This window comes from Rhinatrema bivittatum, chromosome 6 (genome assembly GCF_901001135.1).
Source record: "Rhinatrema bivittatum chromosome 6, aRhiBiv1.1, whole genome shotgun sequence".
Lineage (NCBI taxonomy): Eukaryota > Metazoa > Chordata > Amphibia > Gymnophiona > Rhinatrematidae > Rhinatrema > Rhinatrema bivittatum.
The window spans coordinates 76640141-76659682 of record NC_042620.1 but is presented as its reverse complement, the minus strand read 5'-3'; the positions used below and the strand labels follow the sequence as shown (position 1 = coordinate 76659682).

Genomic DNA, 19542 nt, shown 5'->3' with positions numbered 1-19542 from the left:
GGAAGGTGTTGGATTGGTTCATATTTCTGGATTTGAATATGCTTTATTTAGTGGTAATCACAATATCACATTTTTAATCATTTCAGTATGTGATTCCTTCTGATATGTTAACATGAATGCATTTTTATTTCTTGAGCGCTGTACAAACTACCACTCAGCCAGATCTTTGCTTGAGGTGTTATATGGAATTCATTAAAGATGGGATCAATGTGGTCTCAACAGTTTATGGATAGCATTAAGAGTGGGTAATTCTTAGGTGGATCCAAGGTAAAGCTTCCAAACATGCAAAAAACTCCAGTTTTCTCCATGATCAGTGCTGCTTCTTGAAGCATGAAGCTGTGCTCGTTTTACTTGCATGTGGGGATGCTGTACAGTCCTTGTTTTCTGCATTTCTTTATCTTATGAAACTATTTTATACAGACCCTCTGGTGCAAAGCAAAAAAAAAAAAAAAAAAGTATCATGGGCAGCACTGTCTTTTGTTAAAAGCTGATTTAATATGGTATCAGCTGTTTATTGCACATGTTTTTACTGGATAAGGTTAAACCTTCCTAGTCAGGCCTTTTCTAGCAAGTAACTGTTTTACTCTGCTAAGTAAGATTCTTTTCTATCAGACTTGACCAAATATGATTTTAAAAAATGTATTTTATTAATTATCTGTACCGGTGTTAGCGTAAAGAGTGCTGTAGCTGAAGACTTCCTAATGAATGGGCATGAAATATTTACATCCATTGGAAACCCAGTATATGCAGTTGTCTCATGCATTGTAGATAACCTGAAAAGCTGATGGGAAAATAGCATAGATGAGGAACTTCTGCTTTAGCATGCAAGCTGCTGCATAAGTTCATTTAAACTGTACATCAAAAGGGTTCCCAGCGCTAAGGAAGAAGGTGCTATAATGAAGTTAGGCTGGTGCATCCTCAAGAGGAGGACATTGTTCTAGGAAGACAAAAAGGAAGCGGTGCAACGTGGTCTCTGTCCTCCAGGGCTGGACCTAGGCTGAGGCTCTGGTGGAAGGAGCAGGCCTGGGCTTGTGCTGAGGCGCTGGCATCAGGACTGGGCCTCTGGGTTGGGATTGAGCCTACAAAAAGGCCAAGGCTTTTTGGTACAACTGTAACATTGCTCTCCACAATAAGGGTTGAGGTCTGCCGAGGGAGAAATTTTGCTGCCTGTGTAGATATCCTGGCCTGGTTGTTATAGAGTATAGGAGGGGAATACATGATGTGGGTCTGAAAAGGGAGTACACATTTATAAAAGATCAAATACAGCTCATTTAACAAAAGTATATTAGGTGGTTTAATGTGCCCTATATCCATGACTACTATAAACTGCAAAAAGGTTAATGCTAACTTTATCCTATTTTCTCATATAGTTCCTCTAAGCACCTGCTCCTTGTTACTGTCTGAGCCAGGATGCCAGATAGGTACATTATGGTCTAACCCAGTTTAGCAGTTCTTTTGTTTGGAACCTGTCTGCAAACATCTGGTATTACAGATAAATTACACATGGTTAAAAAATGGGTAGTTTTTTGTTGGAGTTGCAGATTGGTGGCCCAGCTGGTCTACAGGGACTGTGTGCCTTGAATGGAAACTGGCCCCAGTTTAGACTATTCATGTGAGCTGTAAAAGGCAATAAACCTATAATGGCAATTCAACTAACAGGGAACGTGCCATTTTGCTTATGAGTGGTGTGATAGGTACCTGTGTAATGTGAGCATAAGTCCAGCCTTTTTTTTTTTTTTTAATTGCTGTATGGATCTGATTTTATTCTAGTGCTTTTGATTGACAATATTGGATTCTAAAAGTCCTCCATTCATAAAATAACTGGTAAAGGAAAAATCAGTGCAAGCATTCCTACACTTCACCCTTCTACAGCCAAACCATTTTTAAGAGTGAAAGGATTGTGTATTTCTTTAAAATATTTGTAACAAGCTGTATTGTTAGAGGGGCTCAGGCCACAGCACAGCTTAAATTAAGATAACTCAAAATCACATACTGATGCAAGATAAGCATCAAAACCTAATTAACAGAGTAAATAAAAAGGGTAATCTAATATAAAAAAAATTGGCAAATGGTGGTAATCCAGCATCATAAAATATAATTAAATAGCAATGATATAAAATATATGAATAATATAAATGAAACAAAAATTACAGGGCAGACAAGCAATTTAATAAAAGAATGCAGGGACTGTGGACTCATCCTAGAGCACTATAGCTCTGTTCTAGGCTGATGTGAAGTTTGGAACTTACTGCCCTAATAGCTTTCAGACAATAATGACTTTTGGTCATACTGACATGAGCTGGATTTGAGCTTGCTACTGTACTCTACTGTGCTGATTCCCTTGAGATATCTCTCTCCCTGACATCCACTGTTAAAGAAATCAACATAAACAAGACTGAAAATTAAAGACTAGTTCAGAGAGGTTAGACTCAACTGAAACCTAATGGATTTGGTACCTGTCATTTCTACTGCAATAGCTTTTCATGGGACTGGAGACAATGCTCTGCTATAAGGAAAACCTGAGAGTCGCTCCCTAAGCTGTACTAGAAATGACAGCTGTTACATAATTGGACCCCCTTCCCCAATCTGAGAACCGAGTTTGGGGGGGGGGAGATGTCTACTGTCATACCCTGCTTGATGCTCTTATTGCTTGCTCTGCTACCTGTATGAAAAATTGACTGGTGTGTGCATGAGAGGGCAAGTGCATCAAACAGTGCATTTTGGCATTCCCTCACCACCCTTCATGAGGTAGACCTTCATTCACTTCCCTTTCCATTTTTGCATTGACCATTAACGATGAGCACCACCCTACGACCCCCTGATCCGCAGTTCTCTCTTCCCATATGATGCCCACTCCATGATCTCTCGCTTCCCCCCTCTGGCTCGTTCTGGATTCTGATGGGCTCCTTCTCCATCTTTCCTCCATTTGAGCTCCAGTGCACTCCCGCTCCGCCTTTGATAGTGGGCCTGTGGTGACAGAACTAGGCTGCACCTAGTGCTCCTCTGCTGACAGTAGGGCTGCTGCAAGCGTCTCAGGTACCCTAGGCAGAGCAAACAGAATGCCCCCGCTGCTTACTTCCCGCATGCGAATCCAGCCACGGCTTCTACTCCGCTTCCGTCTGGCCCCTCGGCACAGACTTCTTATGACTGTGCCAGCTGGTCACTACTAAAGGGAGCCATAAGCCATAGCTCCCAAACTTCCAGTGCTCCAGGCGGTTATCTTGTCCGCCTAGTACTTCCACCGGTCCTGGCCGTCAGCTCTTCTGCACCCGTGCCAGGGCATCAGCAGACGAATAAAGCCGATTGGCATGATGCCTCTCGGCACTGGTTTGAGCAGAGATTACATTATCAGATTGCTGCTATATCCGGACATCGTACAAAAAAGCCCCCATGACCAGACTGGTCCAAAGCTGGGCACTTAGCAACCCTAAACCAGATGGGGATGCTGCAGAGGCAGCATTAATAGGTTGCTCCCCCCATGCCAGAGGGTGTCCCAGTCATGGTGCAACAGTGACACCTAGTGATCAGTTTGGGGCCCATAATTGCCATGCTCCAGAAGGGGCCCTGGTCTGTGACCCCTGTAGGCCTGTCAGATGCCATAACGGGGCTGGGGTTGTGGGAAGGGAATGTGAAATAGAAAACAAATCTCCACCTAGTTGCATGGCACAGGAATCTCAGACCCGGTTCCGATTAAGCCGGAAGCCCAAAGGCGCAGAACAAACCCCCACGTCTCTTCAGGCTGAGTCTGGCCTGCTAGCCGCTTGCACGCGCTGCGGTCGCCCCGCGCGCACTGAGCTGGGACGGCGGGAGCCGCCATGCGCTCTCCATCCAGGAAGGTGAGACTGAGGCGCGGGAGGGGCTGCGCTCGCTCCCGCCTCCCCGAGCTGCTGCCGGCGGGGGAGGGAGGTGGCGGCGGCGGCGGCGAGCGCTGACTCCGGCGCTCTGCTCCTCTCCTGGCAGCGGCGGCGGTGGCGATGCCCTTGTAGCCATGTCCAGGAATTCCTACGGCAAGAACGGGATCGCGGACGGGCTGCACGCGCCCATCTTCCAGGTAGCGTCCGCGCCGCTCCCGCCCGGGGGGGGATCAGAGCCGGCGGGGGCCCGGGAGCCGAGAGAGATCAGAGCCGGCGGGGGGGAGGAGTGGGGTGGGGTGCACGGCCGGCCGTTTCGGGGCTGATGCGGGGGGCGGGCGAGATCCTGAGGTCTGAACCTCTTCTTTCGCCTGATTGAGTGCAGGTTTCCCGGGGCACGACGTCCAGGAGGAGCCGGTTGAAGCGATCCGATGGCAGCACAACTTCCACCAGCTTTATCCTAAGACAGGTAGGAAAGAGCCGGGCGCTGGTGCTTTCTGGACCTCCGAGGCGGGGAGGGCTGGTTGTAGGCTTCGTTTGTCTCCCTCGTTAAGGCGAGGTAAAAGGAAACAAAACCTCTATTATTTTTTTGATGCATGACGCGTTTTCATGTGAAGAGAGATCAATTTGAAAGTTTGACACCTCGAGTAAGCCTTATTCTGTATCTTCCAGGCTGATAAGTCAGTAATGGGGAGAATTTATGTGCGGATCTTTGATTTGATTTGATTTTTTTTTTTTTGGTCATTCTCTTGGAAACTATATAGTAATGCATCAAAGTCTTCATGAGGAATCGGTAGCTCAGTAGGAACCCCCCTCCCTTGGTAGAGAAGTGGTGCCGGCTAAGGTTTGTTGGTAGGGAGCCTTGTGAAGTGGGATCAGGCTGGAAAGTTTCAGTGCTTGCCGGGGACAGGGCTTCAGGGAATCTGAACAGATCTATAGAGCCAGGTGCTGCTTTGATCACGTTTTGCACTGGCTGACGGTGAAATTGGAATGATCTATCCCGTAGGCATGGCACAAAGAGACATGAAAGAGATGCTGGAAAGATTAAAAAAAAAAAAAGAGGATGAACTGAAGGCTGGTGTTCGACAATATCAAAACCTGCCTGCTGACCTACTTTGGATGGGGCTGGAGATTCAGCTTCGGATCCTAAATCTATAAGAAGACATGGGGATTGAAAATCTGGAAACAGAAACATGCAAAATCTAGCTTAACTCAAAACATATACTAACACTGAAGGATAATAGGTAATTTTAGGACTTTTTTTTTAGTATGATTTAAGGCTTATTGGCTTTCTAAACCCAGATATTCGGTGGTTATTGAGATACCACCTTTTGTAAATTGCCAACCAATATTCCTTTGACTTGTGGAACTATCTGCTCAAGTTATTCCTTTCCAGTTTTGTTGTCTTGTGGAAATCTTTTCTTTGCTGGCAGATCACTTCTCCGCTCTTTTTAGGGCTTGTGCTGTGAGCTAAGGCTTTTTTGGCGGAGATTGACAACCTGTACAGTATGGAGGGCAGCAGCGGGAATACCACGCCACCTGACTCCATTGGGGGGGGGGGGGGGTGATTATATTCTGAGCATCGCCAAAGCAGGTGAATGAAACTTTCTGTTAAAATTGTGTTTTTTCCCCTTAATTTCAGCAGCTTGAGAGCTTTTACAATATAGTGGGTTAACACCTTGTCACCCGACCCGATTATGTTATGACCTTTACCAAAGCTGGAGGGTTAAATCTCCTGTCAAATGTGATCAGTCATTTTTATAAAGAAAAATCTAAAACAATGCACACAGTTAAAGGTTTCTTTGTGTGTGTGTGGGGTTGTTATATTCCCAGGTTCCAAAATAATGTAAAACCAGTAAATGGTCCAGTGCTTCCCAGACACATTTGAATTGATTTTCTGACTATTTGCTATTTTTCCTGTTTTTGGATCCGAGGCTTGCCTTATGTAATGTATGATGATAACAAAGAATGAGAAACCGTCTGGTGAGAAACAAATGCTCCTAATTAACTGTTCAGAAAGGAAAAATGAACGCAGCATTTTCTTTTATGAGCTGTAATTGAGAGCGATTGAAACTTGTAACTTGGGAAGAAGCAAAAGGCCTTCTGCAGAATGGGTAGCACAGTTTGACATAGAGCAGTACGGATTCAGTAAAGATTTTGTATTTTTGTTTTTTCATAGGGCCCAGGATGGGGGGTGGGGACACAAGTCCCTTTTAAATAAGGCCCTAACAGTATATCCTGGTAACTGTCGTCCTTGGGAACTCAAGGTCGTTCCTAGTAATATGTGAAAAGCACAGCATCCAGTAAAAAGTGAGAGAAGAAAATGGAACAGACACAGGGAAACCCAAAATCAGAAGGTGACTGTGTTCACAAGGCTTACCTGGATGATTCTCATCGGGGGCTGCATTAGCCTACGTAGGTGCCTGAACTGAAAAACCTCTCCATGAATTGTTTCATTAGCAGTGGATGGAAAGGTAAGCTGTGATTGAATTCTCTGCGTGTGGCTCTAGTCTTGGGGGCTGGGGAAGTGGGGGATTCTCAGCATCTCCCCCTTGGAATAGTCAGCAGATGTGTTCGCATGTGCTGGATGCAGTGGGTGCACATTTCTCCTGCCTGTATCCCTGCTGAAGGTCTGAAAACCAGACCAGTTTGCAGCCTTCCAGGACCAGAATATGCCATCGCTGCTCCGGACCATAACTGGGCAAGTTGGGCTGAGGGTCTCTATCTATGAGAAGTAGCTTTCTCTGTGGGCAATATTGCTATTAAGGTCTGTAAGCTTTATGCTGGTGATTAAAGCAGGAGCTGCTGCAGTTAGCAGGGCTCAAAAAATCCTGTGCTCTGCTCTCCTAGAAAAGATCTTCATAAAGCAGGGATTATTTTGACTGTGGCGGCAAAGCTGATGGGCACTGGGCTAGCGTAGACCCCTGCAGCTCCTCTGCCGCGCTGTGCGTACCAGCAGGTACGTGAGAAAAAGAAGTGGAGCACTTTTTGGTAATATTACCACTGTAAACCTTTTATAGTCTTTTTGTGGCTTTAGAAACAAGGGTTGCTATGGGGATTCTTTTTTTTTTTTTTTTTTTTCGGTCAGAGGCAGCTTCCAGAACTTAATTGCCTGAAATTTTAGTCCAATCAAGAAGTTTCATTCTCAGCTGAATGCGCTGTCAGGCTTGCAGCCCGAGACCTGACGGCAAAAAGGAGGCAAACAGTAGTGGATGTCTGGTTGGATTTATCGTGCCCCATGAAAAATCAGGCGCTCTGCCTCTTAGCTAGTTGCAATTGTGTAGTTATTCCTTAGATGCATAGGTTGGGCTTTGTATGTGCTCTTCGTAAAGAGCTGTCAGGATCAGGGTTACCACCCTGTTAAGAGGACTTTCCCCAGTAAGTAGAAAAAAAAACCGCCTGGTGTTGGGAGGGGCCAGTTAGCGTGAGCGGCTTCCCGAGGTTACGTCACATTAAAATGTCGCCCCCTGCGTCCCTCCTAAAGAAGATGATGTTGGTTTCTGCTCCTGGCTCCTCAATTACCTCCTCCTCCTCCTCCTTGGGGGGCACGGTCGCAGGAGCCCACCTCACCAGGGGCCACAGATTGCGCAGATTCTTTAGGAAACCCGTCTGGCCATTGAGTGATGCCAGTGTGCAGTGGCTGTGGCTACCTCCCCCTGCCTGGGACCGGGAGCAATATCTTCGCAGCATCCCTGCCCCGTCCGCTTGGGACTCGAACTCGGGCCTCCCGCCTGGGGTGAGTCACTGGGACGGCCCAGAGAAGGTGACTTTTTTTTACAGAAATAATGATTTGATTTTTGTGAGTTTGGTTCTAACACGGGCTTAAGTACCCTACGTGAACATCTAGAGATATTCAGTGTTGGGATTTTTCTTTCTTGTAAAATTATACAGTATTTAGCTTGGTGTGTTAGATCAGTGGCTCCCAGCCTGGGATCTGTGGCCCCCCCCCCTAGGGATTCACAAGACCATCACAGGGGGGGGGGGTCCTGCTGGAAGGGAAACAACCAAAGTGCAGCTGCTGAGAAACAGAGCAGGCCACCTTCACCTTTGAGGAGCTCTGCTCTATGACTGCTGCCTGATCCCGCACCGAAAGGAGCCTCAAGAGGCCACAACCAGCCTAGATTAGTGGCAGGGAAGAATGCCACGGAGAACCGCCGTGAGGAATTCTGCTGAGAGGAAGAGGGAGAAGAGTGCTGCTGCCATACGTGACCAGAGGAGGAAGAAGCAAGCAGGGTGATAACCCTGACGAACATTTTCTGGCGACCGCTGCACGTGCTGTGCTGCCCTGCTGGTCTGACAGCGAGGGAGGAAAAAACTGCACTGAGTGAGTCTTATGGCCATGGGGGGAGGGGGGAGCTGGAAAGGAGGACAGCACTTGGGAGGAGGCAGAGAAGGGAGGAGAGGGCAGGAGTGAGAGCACGCAGGAAGGGGGGGGAAACATGGCAAGAGGGAAGGTACTCTAGAAAGGACAAAGAAGAGATGGAAGGAAGGATTGCAGATGGGACACTACTCAGGAAGTAGCCATGGGGAAGGGCGAGCACTCAGGAAGGGGTCATGAAGGGGAGGGCAGAAAGGAGAGAACCAGAAAAGGCACTTGGGAAGGGCCATGGTGGGAGGAAGAGCACAGTTTATATCAGTAAGCATTCTTTAATATTAGGTTTTATACATTACAAATTATTCAGGAATGCAAACTGTTATTTGCTATTCCATTATTCAGTTTTCCATATGGCATTTTACTGCATGTAAAAATTGAGAGGCACATGGGACTCCACAACATTTTTGGAGGCTGGAAAAGGGTCCACAACCCCAAAAAGGCTGGGAACCCCTGTTTTAGATATTCACCGGGGACTTGCAAGAATATTCAGTGGCCGTCATAGGTGCCCTGCTCACTGCCTGGACTTCATAGTGATGCTGCCGTATCTCCCAGGAGCTTCCTGGGCACCACACACACGAGCCTGCAAGCTGAATACGTTTATTCCTCCCTGAAGCACACTTAATCGGTACTTCAGCTGCATAAGTGACATGCCGATTTCCACATACAACAAAGGAGAGTTCACTGCGACGTCGTGACCACCTCAGGTAGTAAACAGGGGGATTCTTTTCCTCACGACACTTAGAGCGGTAGAGGAATAAAAGGAATGCAGTTCCGAGTGCTGAAATGGGGGAACGGTGTGTCGAGACGTTGGCGTACAGTTGCCAAGGTGGCCTGGCTCTCCTAAGCACAGGAGCTGACGGTGGCTCTTTCTAGGACTAAAATGTCTTTTTGTTTTGTTTTGTTTTTTATTTGTCTGGGAATGCAAACTATTAAGCTTGCTTTTCAGATCCATTTGGATGCTTTTGATGGTCTTTCAGGAGTGCAGACATGAAGCTATAAGGACTGGTGGTCAGATCTTGATTCAACAACAGGGGCAGGAGCTCTGTATCCTGTTGAATATCCAGGGACTGACTGAGCCAACCAGACATCCGGAAAATTCCCAGTGGACCAGTGAGTTGATAGGAGCAGCCAAAGAATGGCCCAAGGGCTGACCTTTTCATAAGAGCTTGCCTGACCTCTTCTCATCCTTCCTTATCCCCTCCCCCCCCCCCCCCCCCGAACTCCTTTTTCCTGTCCCCTACAGATCTCCACGTTTTTCACCCAACCAGTAATCACATTGGGGAAGTGGCAGTAGTGGCAATCGGTGAGCGTGGGGCTTGTGAGCTGACGTCGCTCACAGGCCCCCCCATGGCTGTTCTGCCCCTTTGCTCCTGCACAGGTTTCCAGTCAGAAAGGAAACCCTTGTGGAGAGGGGGTGGTGTGGGCAATACAGCGGAGCCGATACTCACTCACTGACCGCTGCTGAAGGTAAGAAAAGAAAGGGAGGGGGAAGAGGAGAGAGAGAGAGAGAGAAGGAAGGAAAGGATAGGAGGGGAGGGTTTACGATATGGCGGGAGAGGCAGTCCTGGCATTTAACCCTTTGCATTTATAGACTTGGAGGTCCTGTCTTGGGATTTCGGAAGTACAGGTCCCTGCATGCACTGAGAGTAAAACCAGGACTGGCACTGGGAATCCCTGCTAACCTGGAGCTATAAGGAAACATTTGGATAGGATGGGATGAGATAAAGGTGGTGGGAGAAATAGGCAGACAGGAGAGGGCTCTTAGAGGAGGCAAGACGGGTGGAGGGGCAGAGGGAGAGAGAGGATGGTAGAGGGGCAAGACTTGGGAGGGGGAGGAAGGTAGGCAGGTGAAATAAAATTGAATGATAGAGGAAAAGTAAGCATAAAAGAGAGATGTGGGAGAGGATGGGGGGGGGGGGGAGAGTTGAGAGGGCGAGAGATTGGAAGGCTTGGAAAAAGGGAGAATATCCATACTTTTTTCCTCTGCAACCACTGGCCTGCCCCCCCCCCCCCCCCCCCCCATGGCTCAAAGGTACGAGCTCAGTGCCCGACCCCACCACCAGCACTGACAGGAACAGGAAAAGGTTAGCGCCAAAAAAAGAGGGTCCAGAAAGATGGGAGGGAGGGAGGGTGGGTGAGCGCCAGGGAAGTGGACGATGGAGGAGGATGGGGAGGGCCAAGAATAGAAATGAAGAGGGGGAGACATAAGGAAGGCAGGCTAGAAGAAGTAAAGGTGAACTGGAAAGCGAGACAGCTAGTGGGACAGGGAGGAGGATTAAACCTGCCACCGGTACGATTCCGAAGTAAATTCAGAGCAGGAAACACCGATAAACGTGTTTATCCTCAGTAGGCAAATAGGAAGCAAGACAGACCCGTCGCCTTAGGTATGGATTGTTTTATTCGCACATATATCTTGATAAAAGAGCCCAACCCTGGCCGAGTTTCTCACAAGGCTGCTTCGGGGGCTTTATGAGGGATGATGTTATGATTCGATTTTTCAAGATGTAAATATGGTAGAATATGCTGAATGGAATCGCTGCTGATTAAACCTCAGCCGTGTGCTGTGTACATCAGTATCTCGGTTCAAAGAATGGTGCAAAATAGCGATCGTCTTCACCGGCGTTTACTGACTTTAAGTTGACACATTTACCTGCCAACGGTACGATTCAGAAGTAAATTCAGAGCAGAAAAGACTGATAAATGTGTTTATTCCCAGTAGTAGAGAGGAAACTCCCAGTAATGTCGCAGGGCGAGTTAGGGGCAGAGGGGAAGGGTTTTGGACACACAATGGGGAGAGGGGGCTGGTTTTCTGCCTGTGCTGACGGAGAAGCTTTGGTTCCAGTTGGAGCTCAGCTGCAACTGAAGTTGTTCCAGTCTGGTTCTGGTTCAGGACAATAAAGATTAAGTACCTTGGTACAATTGGTCATGAACTACTTCGCTAAATGACGATGTCTAATGATATATTGTAACCGAACCTTTGACGGCACCTGTTAGAATGTACTATAGTACGCTTTTACCTACATTAAATATGTGCCTACATGTAAACCGTTGCGATGGTATTTAACTTAGCAACGGTATGGAAAAGTTTTTAAATAAATAAATAAATAACTGTGAATCCACTGCTTCGGTTCTGGTTCTCATGAAATCGTTGGAATATAGTGCACATTATAATGGTCATTTGCAAAGTGGGACAGAGCAAGCATTGTTTGTTTCACAAGTACTTTATTTATATAAATATATATATATATATATATATATATATTGTTTTTTAATTGATTTATGTTCTGCCTTTCATGTGCTTCAGAGCGGATTATAATATATATTATAATATATATTATAATATATATTATAATATATGTATTGAGTAAATATGTAAAGTGAACTATATTATCTGTGAATGATGTATAGACAGAGCAATATTTTTGTGGGGGAGTTGTTTCTATGTAAATATTTTATATTTATATTTGTTTAGGAAATCACTTAGAGCATTATGATGCTGTAGTGATAAATACATGAAAATAAATACTTAAGCCATAAACTTGCAATGCTTATTTTATTCACACTGTCAAATCCAAATGGTAACTTGTCGCATACCTTGTTTGTATGTGCTCATTCTGCGTCTGGAGACAGTGTGTATTATGTCAGGTTATTTTTTTCAGTTAAACCCTTAAGCTGATCCGGTAACCAGAATTATTTTTTTTGCGGGTTCGTTCCATTTCAACAGAGGCTTGCTTTCAAATAATGGGTCAGGTTCTGTTCCAGTTCAGGAAAAATAAAGGCTTGATCTGATTTCTGGCTTAGGATTGGTTTGACTCGCTGGAAATGATTCACCAGCAAACGTTCAGGTGAAAGCTTTGTGAGCAGAGATATTTTAATAAGCGAGAAGTGAACTTGCCACATTGGGGCTCCTCACCTTTAGTTTCTCCCTGGAAAATGACGTCGGTGATACTGCGCCTCCATGATGAACTCCTTTAAGAGTAAACTCTGCAGATCCTTCCGGTGCTGCGGGCATGATAGCAGGTCTGAGCTATCTTAAGGACCACGTGTGACTGCACTTCCCTTTAGCTGTGTTTTAACTCCTTCACTTCCCTGTAAGCCACCTCCATTCCGTATATCACAGTCTGGGTCCTGCTTCCAGGCAAGTTCATGGCCCTAGTGTGCTCCTCAAAGTAGAGGGTCCACCTGCTAAAGATAAATGTGACTTCCTGTGTGTCGCACTCCGGGAGATGTGAGTCCTTGGGCCGCTGATGGGTTGATACAGCCTGGGGCATGGGAACACCGACCAGGCACCAGCAGGTGGCAGCTGACGTGCCACAAGGCAAGGACTTTTGCTTAGCTGGCCTCCTCCCCCGTGGCTTGAGTCCACAGGTTCTGGGCCGGCAGGACCTCTCTGGCGGGATGCAAGGAACAAGGAGACAGGCAGGACCAAGGTGGGCTGGAGTCAGGGCCAGCAGAGCTCAGGCAGCGTCAAGAACAGGCAAAGGTCAGGGCTAAGAGAGAATCCAGCAAAGTCGATGTCCAGGCAGGCAGAGATCAAGCAAGGTCAGAAGACAGTTCAGGTCAGCAACAGAAGAACAATCCGAGGAAAGGCTGAATGGAAGAAGAGGCAGGGCAGGGCCGAAGCATGAGTAGGCAAGGCAGGAACACGGCATGGCCAGGCATCATAGCACCAACAACCAGCACAGGAGGACCTGATGCTGGGCTGCCGGCTGGTCATAGGGGACTTCCTTATATACCTAGACAGGATGTGATGGTATCAGCCAACGCCTCAGGCAGTTCCTGCTGCAGGGCCTATAAGAGGAGCTCAGTAGTGCAGGGAGGACTATAAACGATCCTTGGATGCAGTAGGGCGCGGGACGCTATGTCAGAAGCACTTAGTGGTAAGGGGCGTTGCACTGTGTTTTCTTTTCTGTATTTGGATTGCTTGCCAGTAGAGCATGTTGTCGTTATATTTATTTACCGCCTTCCCAGTCTTTAGAAGATCACCCAAAGCAGTGTCCAACATTAAAAACCAAACAAATCGGTATAACAGTGATACAGAATGTGTGCCCTCCGATAGTTGGGACTTGGTCTCCAGAGAGCAAGAGGCTTGGCTCAGGTCATGATTTCTATCGGGGTTGCTCAGCTTCAGATAAAGGGGGTGTCCAAGCTGGTGGTCTCCATCCCTTGATCTGCCTATCCTATCACCAGGGTGGGACTTGTAATTCCCTGGGTGATCAGGGCTAGAGATTGATAGCACAAGTTGGTGCTTTAGATTAGCAATAAAAAACCTGATGGAACCCCCACTAATAGAAGCTCCCAAAGCAGTGGCCGACCCCCCTTTGGTTCACCTGCTTGGGGATGAGCCGCCCTCAGAGGCGAGTTTCAACTTAAACATCAAGCCTTCAGGCCTCTTTCATAGGGAGTACAAAACAGTCCCCTCCTGGCTCTGTGGGACCTTCTTCTTAGTCAGCATCTTCCAAAGTCTTTTCTCTCCTTTTCAGATGAAAAGAATTTTTAGCAGTCATTTGTTTGCAGATTTAGTCTGAAGGACTGGAAAGTAAAGGCAAGCCTTTGACTGTATAGACTTGCTTGCTTGCTGTGTTAAAACTCACTCTTCTATCCTTTTTTTTTTTGAGTGCTGTTGACTTCTTTTTGTATGAAGTCGTCTTGTGCATTAAAGTGAATTTTAGCGAACTGGGTGGCATACGTGCATTGAGTTGACCAGTACCGTGCTGTACGCTTTGCGCTTGCTGGATGTCTAGCAGCATGAATCACGACATGACATGACTTGCTGGGTAAATCTGACAGCAGAACTTTTATTGATAGCACTATGACTGTACTCCTGCTAGCCTCGGATTAAGCATTGGACTTGGTACTTTCAGAAGGGTAAGCCCTAATTTCTAACACTGCTTTCTGTATTCCTGTTGGGAATTGATGGGCGCCAGTACCGCTCGGTTAGTATTTGCAGCTTCCTTCAAGGCCCTGTCAATAATAAAGAGATCTGAGAAGATAGTGGGTTGGTTGGAAAGTTTTCTCTGCTTAGACAGTTACGTTAGCATTAATTGTGGTTTACCTTTACTGGTTTTGCATGCGTTTTGAATGTTATGGCACGCGTTCATTAAAAATATAAGTGCAGAAAAATGTGATTGTTCCAGTTCACATTGGTTATCTCAGCTGTTAGCTTAACCCTGGCAAAACTGACCTTCCCTGCCTTACATCCTTCCTCTGGTCCTGATTATGACTTAATACTCATGAATGATTCAAGAGAAGGAAAAATGTACATTAGGGGTGAGAGACATGAGGTGAGGAATCTTGGATTTCTAAATGTTTTCATCGTTGACTTTTTTTTTTGTTTGCCGTCCTTTCACCTTGCTCACATTCTCCAGTCCAAACATGCAGCTTGTGAGACTGTGGGCCCTGGTCTATTAAAGGCATTCTCTCCTTTTCCGTGGGAAAAGTGCTTAGCACGTTGTTTCCCCAACTAGTAAGCCTTCAGCTGTGATCAGGTGTTCCTCGGAAAGGTCACCACTTGTCTGATGCTCGGATCCAGACCAGCACCTGGGCTCTGCTCTCGGTACCTCGCAGCAGAGTCTCTTAAACATGTAGGCACTCCTGGCTGAGAAAATGGATAATCTTCCCAGCTACATGGCTTCTTGAAGGGAGCTAATATAAACGGGCAGCAACAGGGCATGATATCTGGGCCCATTTTGTTTGGTGCACCCGACACCACTTCATCTTTCCCCCTCCTGACCTTCCTCCTTTTGAGTCCTTCGAGCCTCTGCCTTGTCCCCAGGCTGAGCGAGACAGGGAGATTTGCACACTGAGCACTGGATATGACTCAGTCTGAGTGTTGGGAGCAGTGGAGGAGCTCTGGCAGTCACCTATACCAGCCAAGGTAACAGAGATGGCTGTCCCTATCATTCAAACTTCTCCCTGTTCCTGTACTGGCCCATCATGATGAGTTCATGTGTCTCTGTGCCCTCTCTTTCTTTATTTTGAAATCTGAAAAAAAAGACTGGTGGGGGTTTTCAGTGCTTTCCTAGCTCTTCTTTTGGCCATGAGTCCTCTTGATGTCTGCATTGCCTGCCCCCCTGGAGGCTGGGGTGCCACACAACATGCTTGTTAATGTAGCTGTGCCTTGTGCTGCAAAAGGTTGGGAAACGCTGACTTAGTACATAGAATCCACTTTTTTGAAGTAGTTGCCACTATCTAGACTGAATGATAGCTGCTGCTATTTTCTGTGCTTGGCTGTTACACAGCAGCTTTTGAAGCAAAGAAAGGAGGATACAACTATAACCCCCCCAACCTCTGACCGGGGTACATAAAATGATGGAATGGGACTTCCATGTGAGAAGTGGTCGTCCCTTCCAAATTTGTTTTATGGGTTCTTAACAATGGTCATGCAGATGTTGAATCGGACCTTGATGGTGACGGCGTGCTTTAACCCGACTCTCTCATTTGGGCTGCTAGGACAGGGAGGAAACCGCCTCACTCTCCCCTCCGTGATCTCTGACGCCACCCATAGGAATAGGCTGGCATAATCATGGAAACTGGCACATTTGTATCAAATTCCAAACCAACAGCAAACTTTATTTTCTGGAATATCCAGGCAACCAAAACTATGTGCCTTATTGAGAAGGTGTTCCAACAAAGTTACTGAACAAGTCAGAAAATCATGGGCTTCCATATCTGGGAATACTACCACAATTGCTGATCAGACAAGTCAACCTGTTATCCTCTCCAATGTCTTTTCTCTCTTTCAACTGTAAGGATGGCTGGTTTTTTGTTTTTTTTTCCAGACCTACCCATATCAAAATTCTCATCCAGTGGGAACCAAATACATAATCACATTTCCCATCACATTACTTACACCTCCTGTGGTCTTGGACCGTTTTTTTTTTGTTTTTTTTTATTAATCTCCATTTCACCATCCTCTTAAGACGTGGTTGTTTAATCAAGCCTTTCCAGACCCCGACTGAATCTCTGTGCAATGACAACCGCAGTCAGACATTCTTAGCACATTGTAAATAAGTGCTCTTTCTATTAATTTCCTTTAGACTTTCCTTCCTCACCCAGTTTTGGAACATCCCTGTTTTATTGTGACTGCAGATTTTCTGTTCACTTGTTACAGTTTTTTTAGTTTATTATCATTTTACACCCCTTGTTAAATGTAAACCAGCAGGATGTGATTTTTATCTCGAATGCCGGTATAGAAAACCGCTAAATAAATAAATAAATGAGTGTAGGTTTCCCCGGACACATCTGGCACGCCTTCACATGGACTCGTCCCACTTGTGGCCTATTTAATACCTCTCTTGGGAGGAGGAAAACACCACGCCATGCTCTGGCCTCTCGGTTTCACCAGCCCAGTAAGCTCCTTGGCTGGGGGGGGGGAGGGACGAAACTACTCCTTACTCTCTGTGCAGGTTCTCCGGACCTCCACACATCAAAGGGGACACCCTGGGGTGCTCCCAGTTTTGTGACTTCGCCTCACCCCTACACTTCTCCTCCTTGCTGCATGGTAGTTCCTCTGGGGAGAGAAAAACTCACTTCTTGCCGTTGTGCAGCCCCCATCTTGTGGCTTCTCCATTCCGGTCCAAACTCCATGAAGGAGGTGGACGCCTCTCCACACCGCCTTGGCCTTAGGCCTCTCGCCTTGCGGGAACGAGCCCCATGCAGGGTCCCACTCCTCTTGGAGGGTCCCTGGCTCGATTACATAGCTGGAGGTCCCTAATCCCCCCCCCCCTATACTGGCACAGGCAAAACCCCACCAAATCGTTTGCTTTTATGCTGCCTGCTTAACCAATCCGAGAAACCCAAACCTTTAAGGAAACACAGGCACATTTTTCCCAAATCACATCTTTGTATTGCTCGCACATTCAGCACGCCATCCTGTGGTCTCTAAGTGGTATTTGCAGCAAATTAAAACTTTTCACATTTTCCCCTAAAATTGCCAACCAGGATAAGTTTTCCTGGGTCTCCCCCCACCCAGACTCTTCTGTATGGTCCCAGGCTCACCCAAAAGGCAGAAATAATTGAGGACCTCCCTTCACAAGGAAAAAGTAGTTCCTTCTACCTGACTCTTGAGCAAAATGGCATGCAGGCAGGTAAATTGATATTCAGAGTTTGATGTGTGATTGATGGTTAGAAGTGAGATTTGGCGCATTCGCTTCCTACTCCGATCCATTTTTGTCAAATCGGAGGAGGAGGAGACTCGGTGATCTCCTATCTCGATCCCCAGCTGTATACTAAAGCTGCCTCTTCCGTGTTCATATTTCTAAGGATTATTAGAAAAATGCTTTTAAGAACATTTTTTTTCAGGATCCAACTGAAAAATGGTTGCCTGTGCATTTCTCAGAATTTTCCCATTTGGATCCATATCTCTGCTTTTGCCTTATGCAATGCTTCGGTGTTCTGCAGTGGGGTTTTTTTAATTGGCAAGGGTGAGGAGCGAGAGCTAGGGATATTTCAGAAATGGAGAAATAAACATGACAGCCTCAAACATTAGTAGGACTGAAAAGGACATAAAAGAATTTTATAATTAAAAATGACCCCCCCCCCCCTCAAAAATCAGAAGAAATAACCAGAGAAATCTGTTTCTGGAGATAAGGAAAGTCATTCTAGCCAGTTTTGGGCTCTGTCTCTAGGACGACCTGCTGCTCTCAGTTATGTGCAAACAAACATGTAGGGCTAGAGCCAAGATATTTTGCTTGTTTGATCTGAAAGCAAACGAAAGAAAGTTTTTAACACCTTAAACTGCTAAATCTTTGGCAACTAGAAAAATGATCTAGAAAAACAAAATTACAATCGAATCAAAAGGGTAAATGCTTGGTGTGTTACTGTGGGTGACAGAAGCTCTGGGTCCGTCTTGTAGAAACCAAGATGGTAACTTTAAAAGAGGCGCAGGCACCCATATACATGTGCATATGGGTGTGCGGCCAGATGCACTGCAGTTTTTTTTATCCTGCATGCAGGTATGCACACACATAAAATAGGCTGGGTGAATGTATGTGGGCTCCATATTTTGTGTACACGCATACAGCAGGGAAATGGCAAGTGAGGGAATTTTCTATCATCTGCGCATCCAGGATATGACCAGTTTCACCATTTGATCCACAGTTTGCCCAGTCTACAGCTAGGTCCTCAAGACCCCCCCTTGATCTTTAGCTTGCAGTCTCCCCAGTGACCCCCAGACCCCTCAATCGGTTTATATGTGGCTAGAAAATGTTTTATTCTAACTTACACCTCATCTATAGCAGAAGTAAAGTTGCCGCTGAAATGGACCTGGGCATATCTCTTGGCCCCGCCCCAGAATGCCCCCTTTTCCCCCGATGTGAGAGATTCGCACGTGGGCAGTTGTGCGCGTATGTGGCTGGTTTATAAAATCGGGCGGCCGTGAATAAGCGACACGCGTACGTCCATCTCCTGGTTTTTGCGTGGGTATCGTTTTAAAATTCACCTTTATGTCTCCAGACCCGGCCATACCCCAGCTGGCTCTGGCACTTCCTCACCCTGACGTCTCACGTCTCCAGATGCGTGGTAAATGTCGCCCCTCCGGTGGAAACCTTGATGGGGGACCTCGGCGTGTATGTGTACGCGTGTGCCGCCCGCAGATGTTGTGGGGGGTGGCTTTTATTTTTTGCTCGTTGTGGGTTGTAAATTGCTTGCAAGGGGACACTCGTGCCCTCCCTGCTGGAAATCTTGGCAACCCTCGGCACGCCCGGTGCTTTACGTTCTTTTTCTCTGCACGCCAGTGCCTGTTGCGAGCTGCACAGGTTCTCGGTTACAGAATGTATTCGTTTCTTTAGCGGATGTGCTGTCTCCATAGCAACAATGTCTCTTTAGTTTTAAAAACAGCCTAAACCCTCTCCCCGACACACCCCCCCCCCCCCCCAAATAAAAAGGGCATGTGTTTTAACAGGGAAACAAATGTAGATATGAGCAATTACTGCTCCTGTAGATATTGTGGGGGGGTTTGTGGTCATGGAGCACTGTGGTGTTGCTTTGTGCTGTCAGCTGAGCATGCAGTACTGAGCGTTTTTTAGGGAGGTTTTTAGACCAAAGACTGTGACAGAGGGATAGCACTGGGAACGCCTGAGACCCACTGCAGTCTGTGTCATTGCATCAGGATTGAAATTCGGCAGACTAAATGGGGCCTTATGCTCCTTATCGGCCATCATAATTTCTGTTTCAGTGTTGCTACATTTTTTTTTTTTTCTGATGTAAATCCTTAAGAACCCCTCCCCCGTCGAGCGACCAGCCCTCTTGGCTCGTTTATTGTACCCCACTAGTGTGCCATCCTTTCAATTGTGCAAACTCTAGCTTGCTCTGCCT

General features: G+C 46.7%; 1 protein-coding gene across 2 annotated transcripts in view; it reads left to right on the top strand.

The window, feature by feature from the left end:
* The first annotated feature begins 3901 nt into the window (after positions 1-3901).
* Positions 3902-19542, top strand: part of CACNB4 (calcium voltage-gated channel auxiliary subunit beta 4) — a 396197-nt gene continuing 380556 nt past the window's right edge. For both annotated transcript variants that reach the window (XM_029605496.1, XM_029605493.1), the window contains exons 1-2: positions 3902-4051; positions 4237-4320. In XM_029605496.1, coding sequence (XP_029461356.1) covers positions 3989-4051; positions 4237-4320 — 147 coding nt within the window. In that variant the 5' untranslated portion in view covers positions 3902-3988. The remainder of the gene's footprint in view (positions 4052-4236; positions 4321-19542) is intronic.